The 20,683-nt window shown below is 41.3% G+C and overlaps 2 protein-coding genes across 8 annotated transcripts in view; one reads left to right on the top strand and one right to left on the bottom strand.

Annotated features, from left to right (window-relative positions):
- ENTPD5 (ectonucleoside triphosphate diphosphohydrolase 5 (inactive)) overlaps nucleotides 1-18,032 on the top strand; it is a 24,957-nt gene extending 6,925 nt beyond the window's left edge. For 3 of the 6 annotated variants that reach the window (XM_085225291.1, XM_085225292.1, XM_010711711.4), the window contains exons 6-15: nucleotides 2,044-2,079; nucleotides 2,941-3,029; nucleotides 5,653-5,732; nucleotides 7,172-7,233; nucleotides 7,397-7,450; nucleotides 7,687-7,788; nucleotides 8,601-8,741; nucleotides 9,076-9,132; nucleotides 9,926-10,041; nucleotides 10,224-12,974. In XM_085225291.1, the coding sequence (XP_085081417.1) occupies nucleotides 2,044-2,079; nucleotides 2,941-3,029; nucleotides 5,653-5,732; nucleotides 7,172-7,233; nucleotides 7,397-7,450; nucleotides 7,687-7,788; nucleotides 8,601-8,741; nucleotides 9,076-9,132; nucleotides 9,926-10,041; nucleotides 10,224-10,310 (824 nt within the window). In that variant the 3' untranslated portion in view covers nucleotides 10,311-12,974. Of the gene's footprint in view, nucleotides 1-2,043; nucleotides 2,080-2,940; nucleotides 3,030-5,652; nucleotides 5,733-7,171; nucleotides 7,234-7,396; nucleotides 7,451-7,686; nucleotides 7,789-8,600; nucleotides 8,742-9,075; nucleotides 9,133-9,925; nucleotides 10,042-10,223; nucleotides 12,975-16,382; nucleotides 16,508-17,644 lie in introns of those variants that run through there. The other 3 variants (XR_014883654.1, XR_014883655.1, XM_085225295.1) reach the window with 3 other exon arrangements.
- On the bottom strand, nucleotides 13,477-20,676 carry COQ6 (coenzyme Q6, monooxygenase). Of its 2 annotated transcripts, XM_085225289.1 has the most exons (12): nucleotides 20,470-20,675; nucleotides 20,023-20,154; nucleotides 19,246-19,304; nucleotides 18,606-18,729; nucleotides 18,055-18,185; nucleotides 17,577-17,684; nucleotides 17,425-17,487; nucleotides 17,034-17,141; nucleotides 16,404-16,606; nucleotides 15,235-15,350; nucleotides 14,653-14,819; nucleotides 13,477-13,623 (listed from the first exon to the last, which is right to left on the bottom strand). In XM_085225289.1, the coding sequence occupies exons 1-12, from the start codon at nucleotides 20,627-20,629 to the stop codon at nucleotides 13,594-13,596; spliced, it is 1,401 nt and encodes a 466-aa protein (XP_085081415.1). In that variant the 5' UTR covers nucleotides 20,630-20,675; the 3' UTR covers nucleotides 13,477-13,593. The 2 variants fall into 2 exon arrangements, with proteins under 2 accessions (XP_085081415.1, XP_085081416.1); XM_085225290.1 differs by lacking the exon at nucleotides 17,034-17,141 and having other exon boundaries at nucleotides 20,470-20,676.
- Between the last annotated feature and the right edge of the window lie 7 nt (nucleotides 20,677-20,683).

The following is a 20,683-nucleotide window of genomic DNA, read 5'->3' as shown; positions in this document are numbered from 1 at the left end:
AAACTGAAAGCAAAGAGGAACGGGAGGGAAAGCAGGAATGACTGAGTCTGGCTGGAGACCTGTGACCAGTGGTGTCCCCCAGGGGTCTGTGCTGGGTCCGGTCTTGTTCAACATCTTCATCAATGACCTTGATGAGGGGATAGTGGCCACCCTCAGCAAGTTTGCTGATGATACGAAGTTGGGAGGATTGGCTGACACGCCTGAAGGCTGTGCTGCCATTCAGCGAGACCTGGACAGGCTGGAGAGCTGGGCAGTAAGAAACCGGATGAGGTTCAACACAAGCAAGTGTAGGGTCTTACACCTAGGGAGGAATAATTGCATGCACCAATACAGGCTGGGGGATGAGCTGCTGGAGAGGAGCTCTGCAGAGAGGGACCTGGGCGTCCTGGTGGACGACAGGTTGGCCATGAGCCAGCAGTGTGCCCTCGTGGCCAAAAAGGCCAATGGCATTCTGGGGTGCATTAAGAAGAGCGTGTCCAGCAGGTCGAGGGAGGTGATCCTCCCCCTCTACTCTGCCCTGGTAAGGCCTCATCTGGAGTACTGTGTCCAGTTCTGGGCTCCCCAGTACAAAAAAGACAGGGATCTCTTGGAAAGAGTCCAGCGGAGGGCCACAAAGATGGTGAAGGGCCTGGAGCACCTCCCCTATGAAGAAAGGCTAAGTGAACTGGGTCTGTTTAGCCTTGAGAAAAGACGACTGAGAGGGGACCTGATCCAGGTTTATAAATATCTGAGGTGTGGCGGCCATAGCGGTGAGGCCAGTCTCTTTTCAGTGGTACGTGGAGACAGGACGAGGGGAAACGGACATAAGCTGCAGCACAGGAAGTTTCGCACGAATGTGCGTAAGAACTTCTTCACGGTGAGGGTGACGGAGCACTGGAACAGGCTGCCCAGGGAGGTTGTGGAGTCTCCTTCTCTGGAGATATTCAAGTCTCGCCTGGACGCCTACCTGTGCTACCTGGTGTAGGGAACCTGCTTTGGCAGGGGGGTTGGTCTCAATGATCTCTAGAGGTCCCTTCCAACCCCTACAATTCTGTGATTCTATGATTCTGTGACTGAACTTGAAGGGGAAATGCTCACCTAAACTGAGGGAAGGAAGAAAAAGATTTCTAGCCTTGTTTGTAACCTAAATAAGTAATGCATGCATGTATGTATGTATGTATGTATAAATAAATAAATCAAACTGGAAAAGTGCAGCTAGTTAAGTAACAAAGGAAGCAGCCTAAAATACAAGAAAATCTGTAGGCCTGGAGTTAGTGACTATTTATAAATGATTTTGCAATGCAGAACAAACCAATGATACATTTTGGCTACATATCCTTGGAGATCAGGCAGGTAATCCTGTATGGATGTCTGATAAAAGCCATCCATGATGTTACATTTCATAATGGTGAATTTTTGGAAGTTGTTCAGGGAAGGCAGAAAGAATTATCACGAAGCTTAAGCAACCAATTCATGGAGGAAAATTTAAGAGCAAAATCTATCCATGGGGGCCAAGAGAAAAAGAGAAAGAACGTAAAGTCTACAAGTGTTTGATGAAGCACAGTGCAACACACAGTGTGCCACTAGGATTAACAGATGAAGTTTGTATCAAGGAGAAGTGTGGTATTAACAGGGAGCAGTACCGGTGAGGCACAACAACACAGTGTAGTCTGCCAGGTTCTGTTTTAAAACCCACCTTTTCTCCTGTCACATTTCCCTGTGTTTGGGTGATAATCATGCCATCATCAAGCCAGCTGCTGGAGTCCAAGTGCAGCTGTTTGCATTTTAGTGGTTGCTACTGTGTGACTTTTTTGTATGCTACAGTTGCGTACCTGCTACGAATGTTCTTCATATCCTATCTAATCAATAATGTGTAATATTAAACTGAGTATTACAAAGTAATACAAACTTTGTAAGTTTGAATTAATGTCTAAAGTATTAGAGAGATTATATTACATTACCTGGAAATCATTACTAAATAAGTAATGTGGACTGGTGGTAAGAGTGGGCGGGAGGTCATGAGAGTATTCAGTAGTGATTTTTTTTTCCTTTTTCTCTCTGCAGGAATTTTAGCCTGGATCACTGTGAACTTTTTGACAGGTAGCTAATGCTGTATAACTTCTCTTTAAATTTGAACTTGAGTTTCTTCTGCAGAGACGATCTCTCTGTGTGTTCCTCTGTCTTGGTTGCTGTATCTTCCTTTTCCTCCCTACTGTGGCAACAATGCTAAAGCAGTGGATTGACTTGGGCAGAGGCTGAGTCGCACCTGTAGCAAGAAGAAGGCATCTTGATCCAGAAGGTGCCAGGATTTACTCAGGACTGGAAGGCACTGGCAAACTGGTTTCTGTAATGTATGTTGGGGCACGGTACCACTAACCTCTTAGAAAATGGGAAACAGGGTGTTAGGCTATTCTTCATCTCACTTTGAACTGTGCAACGAACATGATGCAATAGCATGCATTAGCCTGACGTGCTCTGATAAGTTCTGAGAGTGCAATCTAGCAAAGAGAAAATAAAATCAGTTCTCTAGTAGAAATGTGAATAAACAAAGAAAAACATTTAAAAAATGCTGTTCTGGGTGATGAGGAATGGTAACAGTTTGTTCTGCTCTTTCTAATATCCTTATTCTTCTACTTGATGAGCACCTATGGTAATTACAGAATTTATGCACTCTCTCTGACAATCTTCTGTAGATACTATGTCTCTTTCAGCTTTTCATGTATACCCAAATATTCATCTACTTTTGTCTCTTAGGATGTGAAATTTGAGTCAGAGAAGAAATTTTCTTAATACCTTCTTTATGACAACATTTCTCCGTGATGGTTTTTGTCTTTGAAGGCCCACTCAGCCTCCCTGTATTGCTATGATGTGAAAATTTGTCGGTTGCCTGAGCATACATGCAGTATCCACATTATAGCATTTTGCCACTTCAGGCTGTTCTGAACATGATGTGGTTTGCAGGGCAGCTGTCTGGCCAGAACCAGCACACTACTGGGACCCTGGACTTAGGAGGAGCCTCAACCCAGATCACGTTTCTGCCACGGTTTGAGGTGAGAAGTAGCTGTAAGCATATGAGTCAAGACCACAATGTCAGTGGGAAGACCTGGGCACAGCTGGGCTCTGTGCTCTCATTTTGTCAGCTCCGGCACAAGCAGAACATCTCTGATGTAGTGAACATCTGCACAGCCTTTCCCTTTGACATCAGCTGTTGGCTGATAGGCGCTTGCAAACAAAGAAGCCTGGATAAGTAGGCAGGAAAAAGAAAGCAAGCAAATGTGTAAAACCAAAAAGAATTAGCCTTTGTTTTCTAGACTTAGGCTGGAAAATCCCCATGAATGTAGACAATTACTTTGTATTCAATAAATGTAGCATATTTTTAGGGAATATTCTTACATATTACAGAAAATTAGGGTCTCTTCTGAGTAACCATTTTTTTCCATTCCAGTCTGATAGCAGATCCTCACTAAATATGGCAGGGTGGGGTTGTCTAATGGAGCAAATGTTTTTATTTCTAATAGCACAGCTACTCCCTCTTTGTTTACTTACCTGTTCCTTCTCGTTTCCTGGAGAATTCTTGTCTCTGGGGGAATCTCCCCATCTCTGCTGGATTTTTCAGAAATTCTATATCTCTTTAGAAAGTCTGAATTGGGACCCAAGTATGAAGATTGCATGGGAAAATTACATGGATGTTAAACAGTGGAAGGACGCTACAGCATTCAGTACCTCCATATTGCCAAGTTGTTTTTGTCCTCTTGCTATTTCTGAAGTAGTTTAACATATTTTGCTTACAAGAATGGAAATTCTCAAACAGGTGTTTGGAGACCACTAAACACATGGTTTTCATATCAGAATATTTGATCTCTGCCATGGTGGGTCATGTTGAAACCTGATGAGCAACCTTATCATGTTCTGCAGAGCCTCAAGTACTCTGGGCTTGCCTTCTGTTTTGTGCTGATAACGCCTGCTGAACTGGGCATTGGACCAACAGGAAAGGGTGTTATGTGTCAGGGTTTTAGAGACTAAATAGAGCTTTAAAGGAGGCTGGACTGCAGCTCAGGATTCAAACTTCTCCTTATGGCTTTGCAGGAAAAGGCCTTGAAGGTTTGCTACTGACAAGGACCAACAGTATGAATAGTAGAGTGGTTTGGAGTAAGGGTTCACGTATCCTGCTTGTATGCTATGCCTGCTGCAAGCTTGTGTTATCAATTTCATACCAAAAAGCACATATGTAGCTCAGAATGCTTCCAAAAAATTCTGCCCATGTGACAGAATTTTGTTCCTTGATTTTGTCCCAGAGGTTTTTTTCCTCCTATAACCTGAGGCAGTTGCATATTTGCTTTCATATTATTTTTTTAAGAAACAACACTGTAATACTAGGAGATTCATGAATGAAATACAGATTTGCAAGCAAATAGAAGATGTAGAATGGTAACTGCAAAGAGCTGTTTTAACACTGTTATGCTTTTCATGATTTGGCTGTTGCCAAAGTTATAAGCTACTAAAATTCAACCGTAATAATTATGAAATTGTCTGTCTAGTGCCTGCCTCACCTGGGACTGTGTGAAGAATTCTACATTTTTGTGAAGGCAAGGGACAGGAAAACAGTTGTCTTCTCCAATCAATTTTTTTTTTTTAAAAAGGACTCTCCTTTTTAAAAGTTTTTGTGATGTACGATTTAGGAACAGAATTCAGAATATGGCAGGGTCAAGGGTCACTGCCACTCCTACACAAATCTACCCAGTACCAAAAACAAACCAGTCTGTATTTGTTCAGGAGAGACTTAAGCTAAATACTGCCGAACCTCTTTCAGTGTCAGGCAGGCTGCCCTCCAGGACTCTGTAATTGCAGATCTGTCTTTTGCTCTGTCTGGTCACTGGAACGGCAGCAGCAGTGACTCTGAAGGTTCAGTCCTCTGAGATTCTGCTGTTTGGCCCAGAGCAGCAGTGTCTGATATGAAGGCACGGAGCCAAGAAGGGATGGGAGGATGAGGTTAGAGGAAGCAGAGGAAAGGTTAAGGCCTCAGGGACTGGAAACAGAAAGGAACAGTAAACGAGTCCAGAACAGGTTCAGATTTACAAGAATGAGAGTCAGCGTGGCAAGGAAATAGAGACTGGGTGTTGGTGGGGCAAACGTGCACAGAGAGGGAACACTGAATGGAAGAAGATGAAGTAGTGAGGTGAGAGCTGAGGGTAGATGGAAGCACTTAAACCAGGAGATAAAGAAGCCAAAAAGGCTGAGAGTGAATGTTCACAGTGTTTCTTTGACTATCAGGAAATAATGTAACTTGGGAAAAATCTGGTTTATACTTTAATTGGCATTTTTAGATTCTTCTCTGTGCCTGAATTAAGATCTCTAGTCTGGCTTGGAAAAGTTCATAGTGCTTCAAGTGCAGCTGATTTCTGTGTGTATACATAGGCAAGCATACAAGTAGTCTGAAAAACTAAATGAATTAAAGAGTATTTTCATCCTGATCTGTTTTGCTTCCCTTACACTGCAGTAACACAAAGATGCAAATAAATAAACTCAGTGTTAAATACTGCAAGCATTACAGCAGCGGGCACCATTGGAAAACTTTTTTTGTTTTCAAAGGCTATATCTGTGATAGTATATCAGTTATTTATTTTTTGTTGCATAATTACATCTAAAAGTTTTTTTCTTTTACTTAATTTTTAGGAAACCTTGAAGGAAAGCCCTAGGGATTTTCTTACCTCATTTGAAATGTTTAACAGCACCTACAAGCTCTATACCCACAGGTGAGGAGCAAAAAGGCTGCTGGCTCTAGTTGGAGAATCAATCTCTCTGCAGCCTCTGAGACCAGAAATGTTTGTGTTGTCCTATTGCCAGCTGTTGGGACTATATTTTTTTTACCTGCTTGAAACATTAGTTGAACTGAAATGTGACAGTAGGCTGGAAATACTCCAGCTTATTATCACTGCAAAGTAATAATAGTCCCTCAAAGGAAAAGGAATTATAGTACTCTGTTTAAGAATTTTTATTACTTGGTTTAAGCCAAATATTCTGGAACAAACAGAATGGTAGATGTTGTGCCAGCAGTCAGAATTAAATTAAATTAATTAAATTCCTAGTTCTCAATTCCAAATAGCCCATCTCTTTAGTAACTGGATAAAAAGTAAAACTTAGACTGATGTAAACCAATGAGACAGCTAATACACAACATAGAACACAGACTCTTGAGCCAGCTAGGGGGATTCTTGGCCTGAAAGAATGTAATTGTGCTTACTGAATTAAGCAAACAGGTATCTGAGATGTCTGCAGTGATACCCAAAGTTTATTGGGTATTTATATAGAACTCAACCATGCATGATAGTTTGTCTCAGCCCACAACTACTGGGGTGAAGAATATCATTTCAGTTAACTGCGGAATATGTTTACTTGACAGCAAAGCTGGTTTAACAGTCCTCCTCTCACACTACTTAAATTTATGAAGTAACTGAGTGCTGCATTTACCAATAAATGGTATCACTTGAAGTAATTGGGATTTAAAATAATCTCATAAAAATGGGGAAGATAGAGATTAATTTAAACCTGGTTATTATGTAAGAACTTGCATTAACATTACTAAAGGGATAGGCAGTCAAAGACAAATGGAAATGAAAGGCCAGCAGGTTTTTAATCTAGCTGCACTGTTAAAGCCACTAACACGTAATGATATTCTCATAAGCATCGTTCACAATCCTAGCTTGCAGTATAGTGGTATTATGTGAAGTCAAACAGAGGCAAACTTCATAGGAAGGCACATCTTCATTATAGTGGGACATTCTGCAGTTTTCTTAGTTCTGTTAAGAGCACAGTCTTATGCATATAATGTAGGAATGGCCATACTATTCCCCTGCACTCCTCACATAACTTTATTTATCCCTGGTTTTTAAGATTAATGCATTTTTACATTTCAAATAACATCCTGTAGAAATGTCACAGCAACTGTAACCACTTTCTGCAGTTTTAGATTTACCCATCTTACAGCATAATGTGCCTTGGTGTCTGTAATTTTGGGACTTGGAGCTGTTCAGGCAAAGAGAACCCTCTATTTCCTTTGCATAGAATAGTGGGAAACAAAGAAAGGGTTTGATTTGAGTGTTCTAGGATTTAGGAAGAGTTACGGATGAAACATCAAAAGTGCAAGAATTAAAAACTGAAATAAAAACTGAAACGTTTTCTTTTGTTTTTGCAGCTATTTGGGTTTTGGACTAAAAGCTGCCAGACTAGCAACTCTTGGAGCTTTGAATACAGAAGGTATGTCCAGATAAGAAAACACTGAAGATTTCTGAAGAGATAAGTAAGCTTAGTCTTGTGTCAGCAACCCATTTCATGTGCCTTCACTGCTATATTTCACACTTTTCTGTTCTCCTGGTATAGATCTGTCCAGAAACTGAGCCTACTGCTTTTTTTTTTTTAGGAATGTCTTGTGAGAAAGCTGCTTTTCCAGTTTCAACTAGCAATGAGACTGAGGGTAAATTCTAGAAATGCACACACTAAATACATAGCCAGCCAACATACACAGCTTTACCAGCTTTCACATAAATGCAAATAGCATAAAACAGGTTCCCTGAGTAGATTGCACAGTTCAGACTTCTTTACTTTTGCCTGTAGACCTTAATGAAGGTCTTTCAGCCTTTTCTTTTCTGGCTTTGCACACTGATTGATAACTGCATTAAAATTTATCCTTCCTGACCCTCTTATTTCCAGTTGCAGATGGACAAATGTTCCGCAGTTCTTGTTTGCCAAAGCAACTGGAAGCAGAGTGGCACTTTGGGGGAGTGAAGTACCGGTATGGGGGCAACAAAGAAGGTAAAATATAGCAACTTTTGCTTCCTGTAAGATAAGTCTTGCCTACAGCATCTGCATTTTTTCTTGACAAATACTCCATCAGTTATCTTAGACTATGAAGGATATCTCTCCAATCATAGATATATGGAGCTTTGATAGAGCCAAAGAATGATCTGAAGCTGTAAGAGTAACTGGCCTGTGCTTGCTATACACTGCCTTAATAGGAAATGTTAGTTACTCATACAAACAGGAGAGTTCTTTCTGAGGGTTGGAGCTGAGTGCTCTGGCTGTGTTGGGTACAACAACTGGTAGACTGAAGAGTATCCTCTTGTGGAACTCTTTCTTAAAAATACTGTCTCTAATGCTGCAAGTCCCCTTTGGTGACTGACACTGCTTTGTTTTACAGTAGGAAACATGACTGCTGTGCTTGATTCAGTGTGTGTGTGTATGTGGACTGGACTGATAAATTACAATGTGAAGGGGAGCGAAAGTCAAGTTTTACCTTGCAGGTGGTGGCAAATATAAATGAGATTCTGCTGACCACAGAACATAGCAATGGGACCTTTGCCTAATGAAGAAGCATTTCACGCACCTACCCTAGTATGCTCAGCTCACCTACCAGATACTGCTGTGAACTGCTTTAGCCAGTTCCATTTGAGCATGGTGATCTAGAGTGCTTGCTCCGTGCAGGTACCACGCTGGATTACGGAGAGGCTATCTCACCTCCTCTGATTCTTTAATCTCTGTTTCTTCCTATTTTCACTTTTGCCACCAATTCCTCCATCTCCTGGATGTGCCTCTTAGGATCACCTCATCTGTCTTTGTCCTGGCAGGAGAGACAGGATTCAAGCCTTGCTACCTGGAAGTACTGAAAGTTGTCAAAGGAAAACTGCACCAACCAGATGAGATTCGTGGAAGTTCCTTCTATGCTTTCTCCTATTACTATGATCGAGCAGCTGACACCAACCTAATAGGTAAACTGGTCTGGGGTAATCTACTACATGTGAGCATGCCAACCAGAAGATAGAACCCTAAAGATGGAGATAGGTGAAGCAGGGAAATGGCGGAAGATGTCTAAGGAAAAGGAAACGCACAAAATGCTTTCATGTAACCCTCATTTGTGGTATCTGGAATTTGTCAGAAGAGAGCAGTGCTCTGAGTACTAGTTATACTTGCTGCTCTGTTTGCTGTTACCAGGGACTTCACTCCTGGCCCATCATCACAGAATTGTACTCCAGAGTCTGCTTAGATTTAGAACTCAACTGCTTGCAGGTTTATGAAGATATTTTCTCACCTCTTTCTTTTCAGATTATGAACAGGGAGGAGTTCTGGAAGTGAGAGATTTTGAAAGAAAAGCCAAAGAAGGTAACTATCATCAAACATGGGAAACTGTTGGGGAGAATAAATCATTAAAGATGAATGTTTACAAGGCAGTACTTCATGTGTTTGACTTGAAAAAAATGACTGTTTAGCCTTTATTTCACTTACACTCCCATCTCTTGCTACTTACCTTCTGTTATGTCATACTTCTAACTGTTGCTGAATAAAGTACTGAAGAACAATAACAAGAAGGAAAGAGGTACCATCTTTGCAGTTCTGTTCGGGAAATAAGGGAAACAGCTTATAAATGTCAGCACAAAACAGTACATTTCCATCTAAAAGATGACGCTTGTTGTAAATGCACTTCCTAGTCACTGTAACCCTTGTTGTGGAATCTTTGCTGCAGTGTGAATGGTTGTTTGGGCAATAGTCTCTTGGACATGTGGTTGAAAATTTAAAATTAAAAGCAGCTGCCAGCCCAGAAGGTGGAATCTGTTACTAGAGCCATTTTTGGACAGATTAAGGAAGATAAGTGTTGCCACATTCTTAAAATAAGCAGTCTACCAGGCAACTACCCTGGCAGCTATTGATTGAGCAGAGGTTCAATCTTCAAAAGAGCAATATGAACTATGTTGCTGTAACAACTCTATCAGAAGTGTATGTTTTAAGAGAAGCTGTAATTACTATATCGTTTACTCTCTAACTGTGTAGTATGTACCATGTGTTATATAACCCCATTAACAGAAGTAGGTGATATGTTTTAGTGGATTTTGGCTTAAGGTCATTTCAAAAGCCCCTTTATTTTGCTGATTTTTTTTTTAATTTTTTCTTTCTCTAGTCTGTGATAACATGGAGAGGTTCAGCTCAGCCAGTCCTTTCCTCTGCATGGATCTCACTTACATCACTGCTTTATTAAAGGAAGGTTTTGGATTTAGAGACAACACACTCTTACAGGTGAGAAGTTCAATCCCAAAACCAGCTTTCCAATTTCTCTATCAGTCAACATGCAGTGGTTCATTTTTCTGGCTAACTAGCTAATGAGTCTTTCCAGGGTTGCTATGTGTAGTTGCTGTCATGTGCAACTCTCAACATCTTGGGAACACTGCTGGTAACAATTGCTTTTTTTCCTTTTATAGTTAACAAAAAAAGTGAACAACATAGAGACAAGCTGGACTTTGGGTGCTACCTTTCACTTATTGCAGTCTCTGGGGATAACATATTGAACTGAGACATTCCTATGGATTTCAGCATTTCTGAAAGTTTGAGAAAGCAAACTGAAATCACCAGGTACGTTATCCAGCTGGAGTCAATCACAGAGTGGAAAACGGACCAAAGCTATAAAACAGATCCTCACCTGGGATTGGCGTTGCACATAATGAAAGTTGCCACAATTTAATTGTGATTGGCATAAATAATCCAGAAACTGCCTTCTGAAAGCCAAAAGGCCTAAACTCCTGCAGAGTATCTGCAAGAGACTCAAAGCCAGCTTTCACCAGCACATTTGTATAGCATCCCATTGCTAAAAGCACAGCATACTTGGGACATGGTGGTAAATTACAGATGGTATTTCTCCTCCCCCATTTACTTTAAGCATTCAGTACTGAAGTTTGCTTGCAAGACATTAAATACAGAAATTATACATGACACCAACAGCCATTCAGAGAAAATTAAACGATAACCCTGGATGCTCCCAGCCTCAGTGTTCAAAGTACCCAGTTGTTAGCTAATATATTACAAGATGACATCAGCCTTTCTATAAGCACTCTTTGGGTATAATTTTAGGAAAGGTATTGGCTGAAACATAGGCTGTACCACCACCAAGCATTTCTTTCAGCAGTAGTTTCTTAAGCAGCATCTGTGCTGACAGATTGCATGACTACCTTTGTGCTGCCCTTTAAAAGTCTGTACTGTATGGCTGCACATTTGGATATCAGGCCTTGATTCATTTTAGCATCTACAGTTGTAACACACAGTTGTACAGGCATAAAACTAGGCAGCAAGATATGTACATATGCCAGATATTGAAAATCCTCTGCCAAAAGAAATGCTCGTCACATTACACCACAAGGAAATTAAGGATGGGGTCAGATGAAGTGTCTGATGTAATAGTTCACGTTGCCTTGACTATGTTCTGTTCAATATGGAATACGGAACTTAAAGATGAACTTAGGACAGTCTTAGGAACAGAACTTTTATTTACCCCTGCCTTATGACAAACACTTTGTTCCTTTCAGGCATTTGCATTTATATGTATACTACAGCACATCTCTTTCACTTTGGTAAAACCCAAGGTTGCTCTCACACTACCTTCTCTGGAAACTGGATTTGTTTCCAGAGCACGAGGAAGAAACAGTGCACTCAAATTCTAACTAATCTCACCAAGTAGGTTGGAGTCCTAGGAATTTGCCTTACTATGAACATTGGTCATTTTCCTCTTGTTAGCAGCGCAAGTCTGGCAATGGCTGATTAAGTTATCCCATTTCCCTGCCTCAGGGAATGGTGCTAGGATACAAAGCATGCTTTTGATTGAACAAGCTCGGTCAGCATCAGGAATCCAAGGAGTAGGGTGGAGCAGCCTGTAACTGTCCAACTTTTGACACCTGACTGTAAACTCAGACTGTTTCTTTGGAATATGAAATGAGCACCCTACTTGTGCTCCTTACCAGAATCTGTTAGAGAGATGCATGTTGGGAAATGTATCAGCACCACAGCAAACTTCTGTTCCTCTGTCACTACAAAAATTTGCTGGAGCCTTGATGCTGGCCTTTTCTTTATGAGGAACCTTTCTTACTCCCCTGCTTACCATTTGGTAAAACTTAGTGCATGGTCTGCATGCATGGTTTCAACAAGGTAACAACAAACATATTCATCTTCTGAATGACCAATTTTCTTCACCTTTGTACTCTTTGGAGAACATAAAGAAGGTTGCAGCGATTAATAGCCAAGCGCGTTACTCCTGAGAAGTAGCTAATGTAATGAACCAAAGGCTTCCAGTCTGAGCCAGTGCTGTGACAAACTCTCTTAGTAGATCCTGAGGCCAAGAGCCACAAGCAGTGAGGCTGTACTTGAAACACAAAAGCAAGGTGGGGTATTATTTTTAAGGCACAAGCAGAAGCGTATCTGCCAAGTGAATAAAGCCTAGCCCTGACAAGTACCTGAGGGTTTGGTTTTGGCCTGAGAGAGGATATCTAGAAGAAGACATACCATGTGGAGTAAGTTTCTTTTCTGCATTCTTTGCCTCAAACTCTGGTACTACAAATCCTAGGTGGAAGCATCCATTATCCTGTACCAAAGTTGCATTAAATCTGAATGCTCAGGGCCTTCATTTGTCAGTGGCACAATTCATTAACTGAAACTCACCTGCTGCTCTCTATCCGGGGCCTGATCCTGCAGTCACAAGAGAAACAAAAACTCAGCTCAAAGGTTTCTTTTACAAGAAATTGCAGAATTGAGCCTTTACTGTTTACATCTGAATTACTGAAAGTGGGTTGAGGATATAGGGAAGCCAGTCATGTCCTCACACCCTAGTGCAATGATTTTATTTATTAGCTTAACTAAAGACTAAGCAGCCTTTTTAAGGGAAGAGTTCTACTTGCACCACCGATTTTTATCTTCTCCTTTGTTAAGTCTCTTATCCTGACTACCAGGAACTGCTTAGTATGTGCGACTGAAGAAGCACAAGTAATGGCTTTCAATACAAAACTTATGTTTAATTATTTGTGATTTTAATTCCTGATACTGGTTACCGTATCTACAAATCTCACCCAGTAGCAGTGCTCACTCATTGTTGTGAGTCTCAAATGTCTAATGCAGGAGGGCTGGCATTTGGAACATAGGACAGAATATCTTGATTTTCTATTTTAGTAATTAAAGCATTTTTAACAATATTTACAACTTTGTCCTGAAGTTTCTTTCCTTGATGTTATCTTGCATCTTGTTTTCATGGTATTGGAAAGCTCTTAAGACTAACTAGTTCCACAAGAAATATCACTATTAAATAAAACCATCATGAGAATGCCAAGAAATAAGGTGAAGGAAAGAGATTAGAACATTAAAACATACCTATCTGCCACTAGAAGTTGGTCTCTTCTGCTGAAAACTCGCCCCCCTTTCGGAGTCCAGGAAGTGGTTAAGAACACAGAATTGACATAACAGTTTCAGAACCACACCATGAAAAACTGAAAGTAATTAAACAGCAAAATTTGTTGCTAGCAAAATTCAGCCCAGTCCACTTTGGTCTTCAATTTAAAAGGTCCAAACTAAAAGCAGATTGTAAAGACAGTTCAGTGGCCGAAGGGATAATGATACCACAGGAAGAGACCTCAAACCCTGCTGAGAAGAGCAGATGAGATATCATCCGCATAAACCAGAGAAGGTGTAAGACACAGCTCAATACTTCAGTTTTATTGTTAAATTAAAATAACACAATTCAAAAATTGTATCAGTGACAGTCCTTATAAAAATAATGCACACACTGGCAAGCTGCTGTTCCAAACTGAGAATGGATCACTTACTGGCAAAAGCCATGATTTGCTCCTAAAAAAGGGAGAAAGAAAAGTAATTTGTAAACTGCTAAGTGTACATTTCAGAAAGCAGCTATAATCTCCTTCCCCTTTCCATGTGGACAAGAGTTCTTGTCAGCCTTTTAATTAAGTGCAAAGTACCTATCCCTGGATGCAAGGAAATTAAAGAAATTTCAGCACTCTTTTCCTTCTTGAATAGCACAAACCAGACATAACCAGCATGTTCTGTGGTCAGAAAAGAGGTCTTTGCTCGGCTTTCTGCTTTCAAGAGAGAAACTGAATAAACACCAAGCGCTGAAGCAGCATTATACTGCTCTTCTTAGTACAACTAGAGTCATCAATTCAGCCTAGTGTCTTCCGTAATGTAATGCACAGGAATCTGGCCATCTGTGTTTAATAGTAAGAAGGTGACTTGATTTGTGCAACAGAACAGTCAAATTCAGAAGTGAGAAATCTAATTTGAAGGCATGCAGAACCTCTGAGAGAAGGTGCCTCAATGCACATCATGAAAATCCACCAACTACATCAATGCTGTACAAATTTCTGGCAGCTAGGCTGAAAACAGAAGTTCTGTGTTTAAGTCTGAACCTTCTCAGGTAACTTCCATTGAAGGCTTCAACTTCAGCTAGGAGAAAACAATTTAACAGGGCAGAACAGCACAGAAATAGTATCTGTAAGTCACACCCCACATCTGTCAAGTCACCTGGTGTCTTACTCTAAAGGAAGGTTTGTTTTCAGAGGGCTATTTTTTTCACAATGCATTTCTGGAATGCAGTTCAAAGTTCCATGTTCGCATTCCATAGCAAAATAAAGCCAAAGACTACTAGTGACTTTTGACCCACAATTACTGATGTATAGATATCGAGATCCTTTGTGTTCCCCTGTGCTGTGAAGAAACCCATAACCACCACAAGTTATTTAGGAAACCCTCAGGCTCATTCACAACACAAAACCTCACTTCGAACAACTTAGCATTTTCCAACCAAAAAATGTTTCATTGCAAAAATTCTTCAATGGCTTGTGTACAAAGGAAGAATCTTACTTTGATGGGAGGCAGGGCATTTGTTGCTTGCAATCCCCATGTCCTCAGCAACACCAAGGGAGAAAGGCTCGTGGAGTAAAGCCTCTTCAGTAAATCAGTAGCAGCTATCAAGGAGACGTTGTGCCTCTGACGTTCTGTCTCAAACCTTAAGAGATGTTTTAAGGATCCTGGAAGAAATAATTGAATACTCACATTAAAAGTGACTTACCACAAACAATTGTACATCTTATCTGTATAGCAGTCTCCAGAACAGATAAATGGTCCATCTTAATATAGGCTTGAGTCCATCAGCTAGTGGTTTTTTGTCTCACTACCTTTAACTACCATCCTGCAGATCTTCTCTTTGTTTTTTTAAAGCTTTTTTTTTTTAGGTTTTGAGGATGTGAATGGCATCCAAGCATTTTTAATTGCTCCGCAGCCAATGAATAGAAGAACAGTTTTGCTTCAAAGATGCTTTTGTCTTTTAAGCAAAAAAAGCAGCAAGCTCAACCTGCAAACAGAGACAGTGCTTGTCCTGATGGTAGCAGCAGAGGTTTGTAAGGTTACACATCTCACAGCCACCTCATTGTCTTGGATCCTTACCCAGATCTTGCCCGTTGAAGGCTGCTGCACTGAGGTGATGAGCTAAACATGCAATATCACCAAAACCCAGGTTTACACCTTGTCCTGCAAGTGGGTGGACTCTGTGTGCTGCATCCCTAGAGCAAGAGAAGATAGAAGAATAACCCTTCTTGAAGAAAGCCAAATGGCTGACAAACTGTTCACTTTTTTGCAATTAACATGATCTTACAACAACATATACAGCTTTATCTAGTACCTCCTTGTGCTGAACTACCTGACTACCTCTCCAGCTACAAGGAGCAAGAAAAAGAGGGGTCAGCAAAAAGTATGATTTTACCTTTCTGAGATAAAGAGGTGACTAGCTAAAGTCCAGTGTCAGATCACACGTGATCACTTTACTATTTTTCTAAGTGGCACAAGAGGAAGTATATCACCAACACATTTCACAAACAAAAGCAGAGACATAATGAATACAAAGTTGTATCACTGAAAAGAATCTGATTTTTTTTTTTAAATTATGAGTAGACTTATCTGCAAAGAAAGAAGCTGAACACATTACTTAAAGTAATGCAATTTGAGTATGAAATGTAAGATCATACACTTAAAACGCTAATGAGATATAAAGCACAGAGTGCTCATAGGCACAAAGTGACTCAAGGTGGAAAGAAAGAATGTATCAGAAATGTAATATGGCATCAAGAATTACTATAATCTACCAACTTACTGCAGATGCAGGGAATAATGTACACTCAGCTTTAGAATGTAAAAGATGAGTTACTTCCCTCTTTCTATAGGCAATTGTATAAAAGCCTATGACATCCTATTCAGAATTATCTGTAAGTTTTGTCATTTGTGTTCAACACAAGTGAACTAACACTCAAATGGATATACAGAATGGCTGCTATGCTTGGGGAAGTACAGATCCATCATGAGACACTGGACTGTTTCACTGGGCTACACAAACAAGAGAAGGAAAACTGTCCAATTTACACAGCAGGCATACACAACAGGCAGAGAGCTATTCATATAAAAGGCTTTTGTTGACACAAGAGCAAATTACATAAACGGCCTGGATAAAGTCAGACTAGCTATAAATGCATTTCTAACCATCTAAAGTGGGAGTTGCTGTGCTCACATCATTTCTAACCACGCACCACTCGCTCACCCAGCAGCTGCTCCAGAGACCTTACCCAATGAGAGCCACGCGGTGCCTGACGTACTGTGCTGCATGCCCCATCCCCAGAGGGAACACGGCTCTGCTCTCTGGATCTACTTCAGCGACACTCGGGGGCAGCTGACGCACCGCAGTCCCCGAGGGCTTCAGAAGTGAAAGAGCAGAACGAAACATGGCTCCAGCAGCATCAATGAAGTCAGAATGGTTTACGTTGCTCCACTGAAACAAGCATACAAACAAACAGAACGAAATCTTTAGACATTAACCCACACTGGACATATAAAAGAACTCAAAAGAAAGAAAATCTCATCTAGCTCCAGATACTCAATTAATTACCAAGACAAAAATAGATACAGAAGAAACTATCTTCATCGCTTTAGCACATGTAAGTCTTCAACTAGGATAAGCCTATGCTTCCATTATTCAGAAATTTAGTTCAGATTCTACCATACCTTTCAGAACTAACTTATATCAGTCCCAAAGGGTCATCTTTTTTTTGCCAAGTGGCCTACAAATATCATCCCTATCATAAGCTGTGGTTTGAGAATCCATCTTTTCCATTACTATCCTTTAAGCTGTAGGATTCCATTGTACTTCTCATGATTGCAACAGCCAGCCTTATAACTGCTATAAGGCTGATACTCACAAAGGCAGAGTTGATGCTATCCACAAAACTTTCCTTGTCCATAGTGAGAAGTTTTGAAGCGTGTTGATGAGATGTAGACCAAACCAGAGAGCTAGCAGTGTCAGACAGCTGGATACAAAAATTTCAAGGGTAATTATGAAGAGAAAAATAATAAAAACCAACCAAACAAACAATGCAAAGCTTTCCTCGCTCTATTATTCCTATACCAGTCCAACTGCACCTTACTTTCCCAGCCAAACATACTACAGGTGGGAAATACCAAAGATAAAGTGCAAGGGAAACAACTTAAAAGGCAGAAGGACAAAACAGCATAGCAAGGCACAGACAGAAGAAAAATTATTAAAAGAACATACTAAAAAATAAAAAACACAGAGACCATGAGATGTCTTACTGGCAGAAGTGCAATTGGTCCTGTGGGGAGGAACCTCTGCCATGCTACGTTATTGTCTGTGGCCTACAGTGGAAAGAAGTGGACAGTTAGGAACTAGTGCTTAAGTGACTTCCGCTTAAGCAGAAGACAAAAAATGGTCTGTAGAATTTCACCTCAGACAAATGAAGAGTTGCCACCACAGCTGACTGGTCATACTGATGCTCGATGTTCTGAATTTCAGCTTCCTTCCGGACTACAGAGTTATGGCCATCCGCACCGATCTATGGAATAAAGAAATGCAGAGCTACCTCTTCATCAGCTCCTGAGAAAGCCAATATTCCAGTCTACAAATCTCCTCTACTCCGTACAAATATTTTGGTTTATACAGAAGAAGAAAATATATATAAGCTCCCTCAGATCAGAAGAGGTGGTCCCTTCTGCTCCTGTCGAGTTTAACAGTTTTCTTGCATCAGGTACAGAAAAGGCTACTCAGTGTGTCTGTCCCTTAGCACCTCTGACAGAGTTAGCAACTCACCTCACTTAAGCCCTCCACGTGGGTGGAGCGGCACACATGGAATCAGAACCAAATCCAGTGGAAAGGACTTGGGCAAGAGATGATGCCTGATCAACAGAAATAAAAAGTTTAGTTACCAGCAGTTTGGTCTGAAGTCTGCGTCCATCAGCTAACTCAATTTGGACCCAAGGGCTTGTGTCACTGCTGTGAGAGGGAAGGGGCCAGGTATACCCCACTGCTCTGCTCCCGTAGAAAACTTCCACCCGGTCTGGTGGGAACACAAAGTACCATGGTCACTGCATGACACAGACATAAAAAAAGGAAACATCAATACAGCAGCAAAGGGCCATGCACGCCTTTAGTGGCACTCTAAGAATAGATTCTACAATTCTCAAGGCAAGAACAAACAGATCTAACAAACTGTCCCTGCAAAGCCCGCTCTAAACAGAACACTACACATCTTTCTATTAAGTCTTATTTCTGAGAAACTGGGAGCTGGTGAATACTGGGAGCCTACAGCAGATAGATTTCTCCCCCCATTCCCCCCATTTCAAGAAGCTGCCCACGTCCCAGAGTCATTTGTTAGATAAATCATCTTTCTCCCTCTCTTAACTTAGTGTACTCATCAGAAGACAAGTTATTGAAAGTTCTCTTGAGGAAATACAATATTAAAGAAGTTGTCCACTACCTGCTACTGCATCTAACTGTTTTGTAAGAGCAGACATAATGACATCATTCTCCACTATGTAACCCATGTCATCTAAGTCATCTTTCTCAAAAGTGATGATGGCTTCAGAACAAGCATCCCATACCTACAAAGAAAAACATTATATGAAGCTACAAAATAAACAGGTACAGCTCCTTTCAGAGAACATGGAAACATCCATCCTAACAGCAAAAGAACATGTTGATCTAGGAATGCAGAAGTAGAATTGTATCCCTGAATTACAGTCCATTCTAAGCTACTAAAATACATCACATAATTCCTTTCAGGCAATGATCAAGATTAATCTCAAACGCTAATTCTGAAAACAGAAAGTTTTTTCCCCCTATTTTCCTGTTACATAATTAACACATAATGCTACCCTACCACTTTTACCTTTATTTCTGTCTTTCCTGACTAGTACCCAGGCCTCCATGTTTACAGCTTCCCTTAGGAATCAATCTTTCATCCTGTAACATCACAACTCTTAGAACAGTTATCTCCCCAGAGAGAACTATGGCCTGCCCTTTGCCAAAGGAGGAATAAACTCTGGATTACTACTGGAAGTATTTGTGAGAATTCAAAGCAGGCAAACACAATATATTTGCAGCCCTGAGTATGGCACCTGCATGCGTCGGAATGGTTTACATCTCAGGCTGCAGACATGATCCCAGGCACCAAAACCTATAACAGAAAGAGGACACAAATAGGTTTACATAGTGACACTGAGACCCAAATTAAGCTGAAGCTCATTTTGTGCCTCTCTCTCACTGACCACGTATCACTAACTACTATTAATTTGCCCAGACTCTGCTTCCACTACACCTAAGCAGGGCCAGTGCTGCCTGAGACAGTGCTTTCCCACCTCCAGCATCTCATTATCCTGCTGTTAATGCGAGCCAGCCAAAAAGGCACAAGACTTCTCAAATGCTCTCACTTACACATCAACTCCCACCGGGCAACAGAACAGGCACAAAAAGTCATGGCCATCATCGTTTATAGTATTTCATTCTCCATTTGAAATCAAGGCTCAAATGTGCCTTTGAAACAAAAATTGATCAGGAGTGAGTTACCAGACTGCAACCACCAAACGTGGGAGAATTATGCATATTTTGTGAACAAAGCATCCTAGGTGCTACAGAGAGCGCTTCACAACCTTTTGCCAGCCCAGCATCACAAACACTAACACACAATGTAAACATAAGCACATATATTTATATATTAAAAAAAATAATAATAAAAAAAATCAGACTGAGCCATTAGAACGTGGAATCTTGTTCTCAAGAGATGCCTGAACCACTCACCGCAACTCAACATTTAAAATACTGAGAGACAAAGCCAAACAATTCCACTTATTTAATCCCAGGCAGTTCAGAACACCAAGCACAAAAGCGACACGTACTGCTCAGGAGGGTTGCTGATCCGGGGGAGATGGAGCTGACCCTGTTGCTGTAGCTCTCTGGCAAGCGATATTCCTTCCTAGGCCCAGCTTCCAGCAAGGCAATTTTCTTGTCGTGGAAATGGATATCATGCCCTTAAACAAACAAATACAAAATACTTCGCCACAACGCTCCTGTCAGATACCTGCTTCTTGATTCTGCATCTCTAACTCCTATGCGTTTTTGTGTTTAAACAGAGCACATTCTAAACCTTATGTAGGAAAACACTACAAGGCAGGCTCCGAGCAGCCAGCTGAGCTCTAGTACCTTTTCGGCTTTACGACAACAACCTTTTGCGATCAGTTAAAGCACACATTAAGCTTTCTCTTTTTGTACGAACTTTTCCTTTTTGCACGCTGTCCCCCTCCCGGCCCAGGCCAGGCCGCCTGCGGAGAAGGTCACGGCCTTACCGAGCGCGGCGGCCATAGCGCTGCCGACCATGCCGCCGCCCGACACCACCACGTCGTAGAGCGGCGCGGCGGCGGTGAGGGAGCGGAGCGGGGCCCGCGGGCAAGCCCGCAGCCGCCCGCCGAACGGAGCCAACAGTCCCCGGCCACACACCGCCGCCATCGCTGCGGAAGTGACGTCACGAGCGTCGCCGGCGGGCGGAAGTCGCTGGAGGAA

The sequence above is a fragment of the Meleagris gallopavo genome, chromosome 5 (assembly GCF_905368555.1).
Source record: "Meleagris gallopavo chromosome 5, MGAL_WU_HG_1.1, whole genome shotgun sequence".
Taxonomy (NCBI): Eukaryota; Metazoa; Chordata; class Aves; order Galliformes; family Phasianidae; genus Meleagris; species Meleagris gallopavo.
Note: the sequence above shows the minus strand (reverse complement) of the source record. Positions and strands in the feature narration are given on the sequence as shown.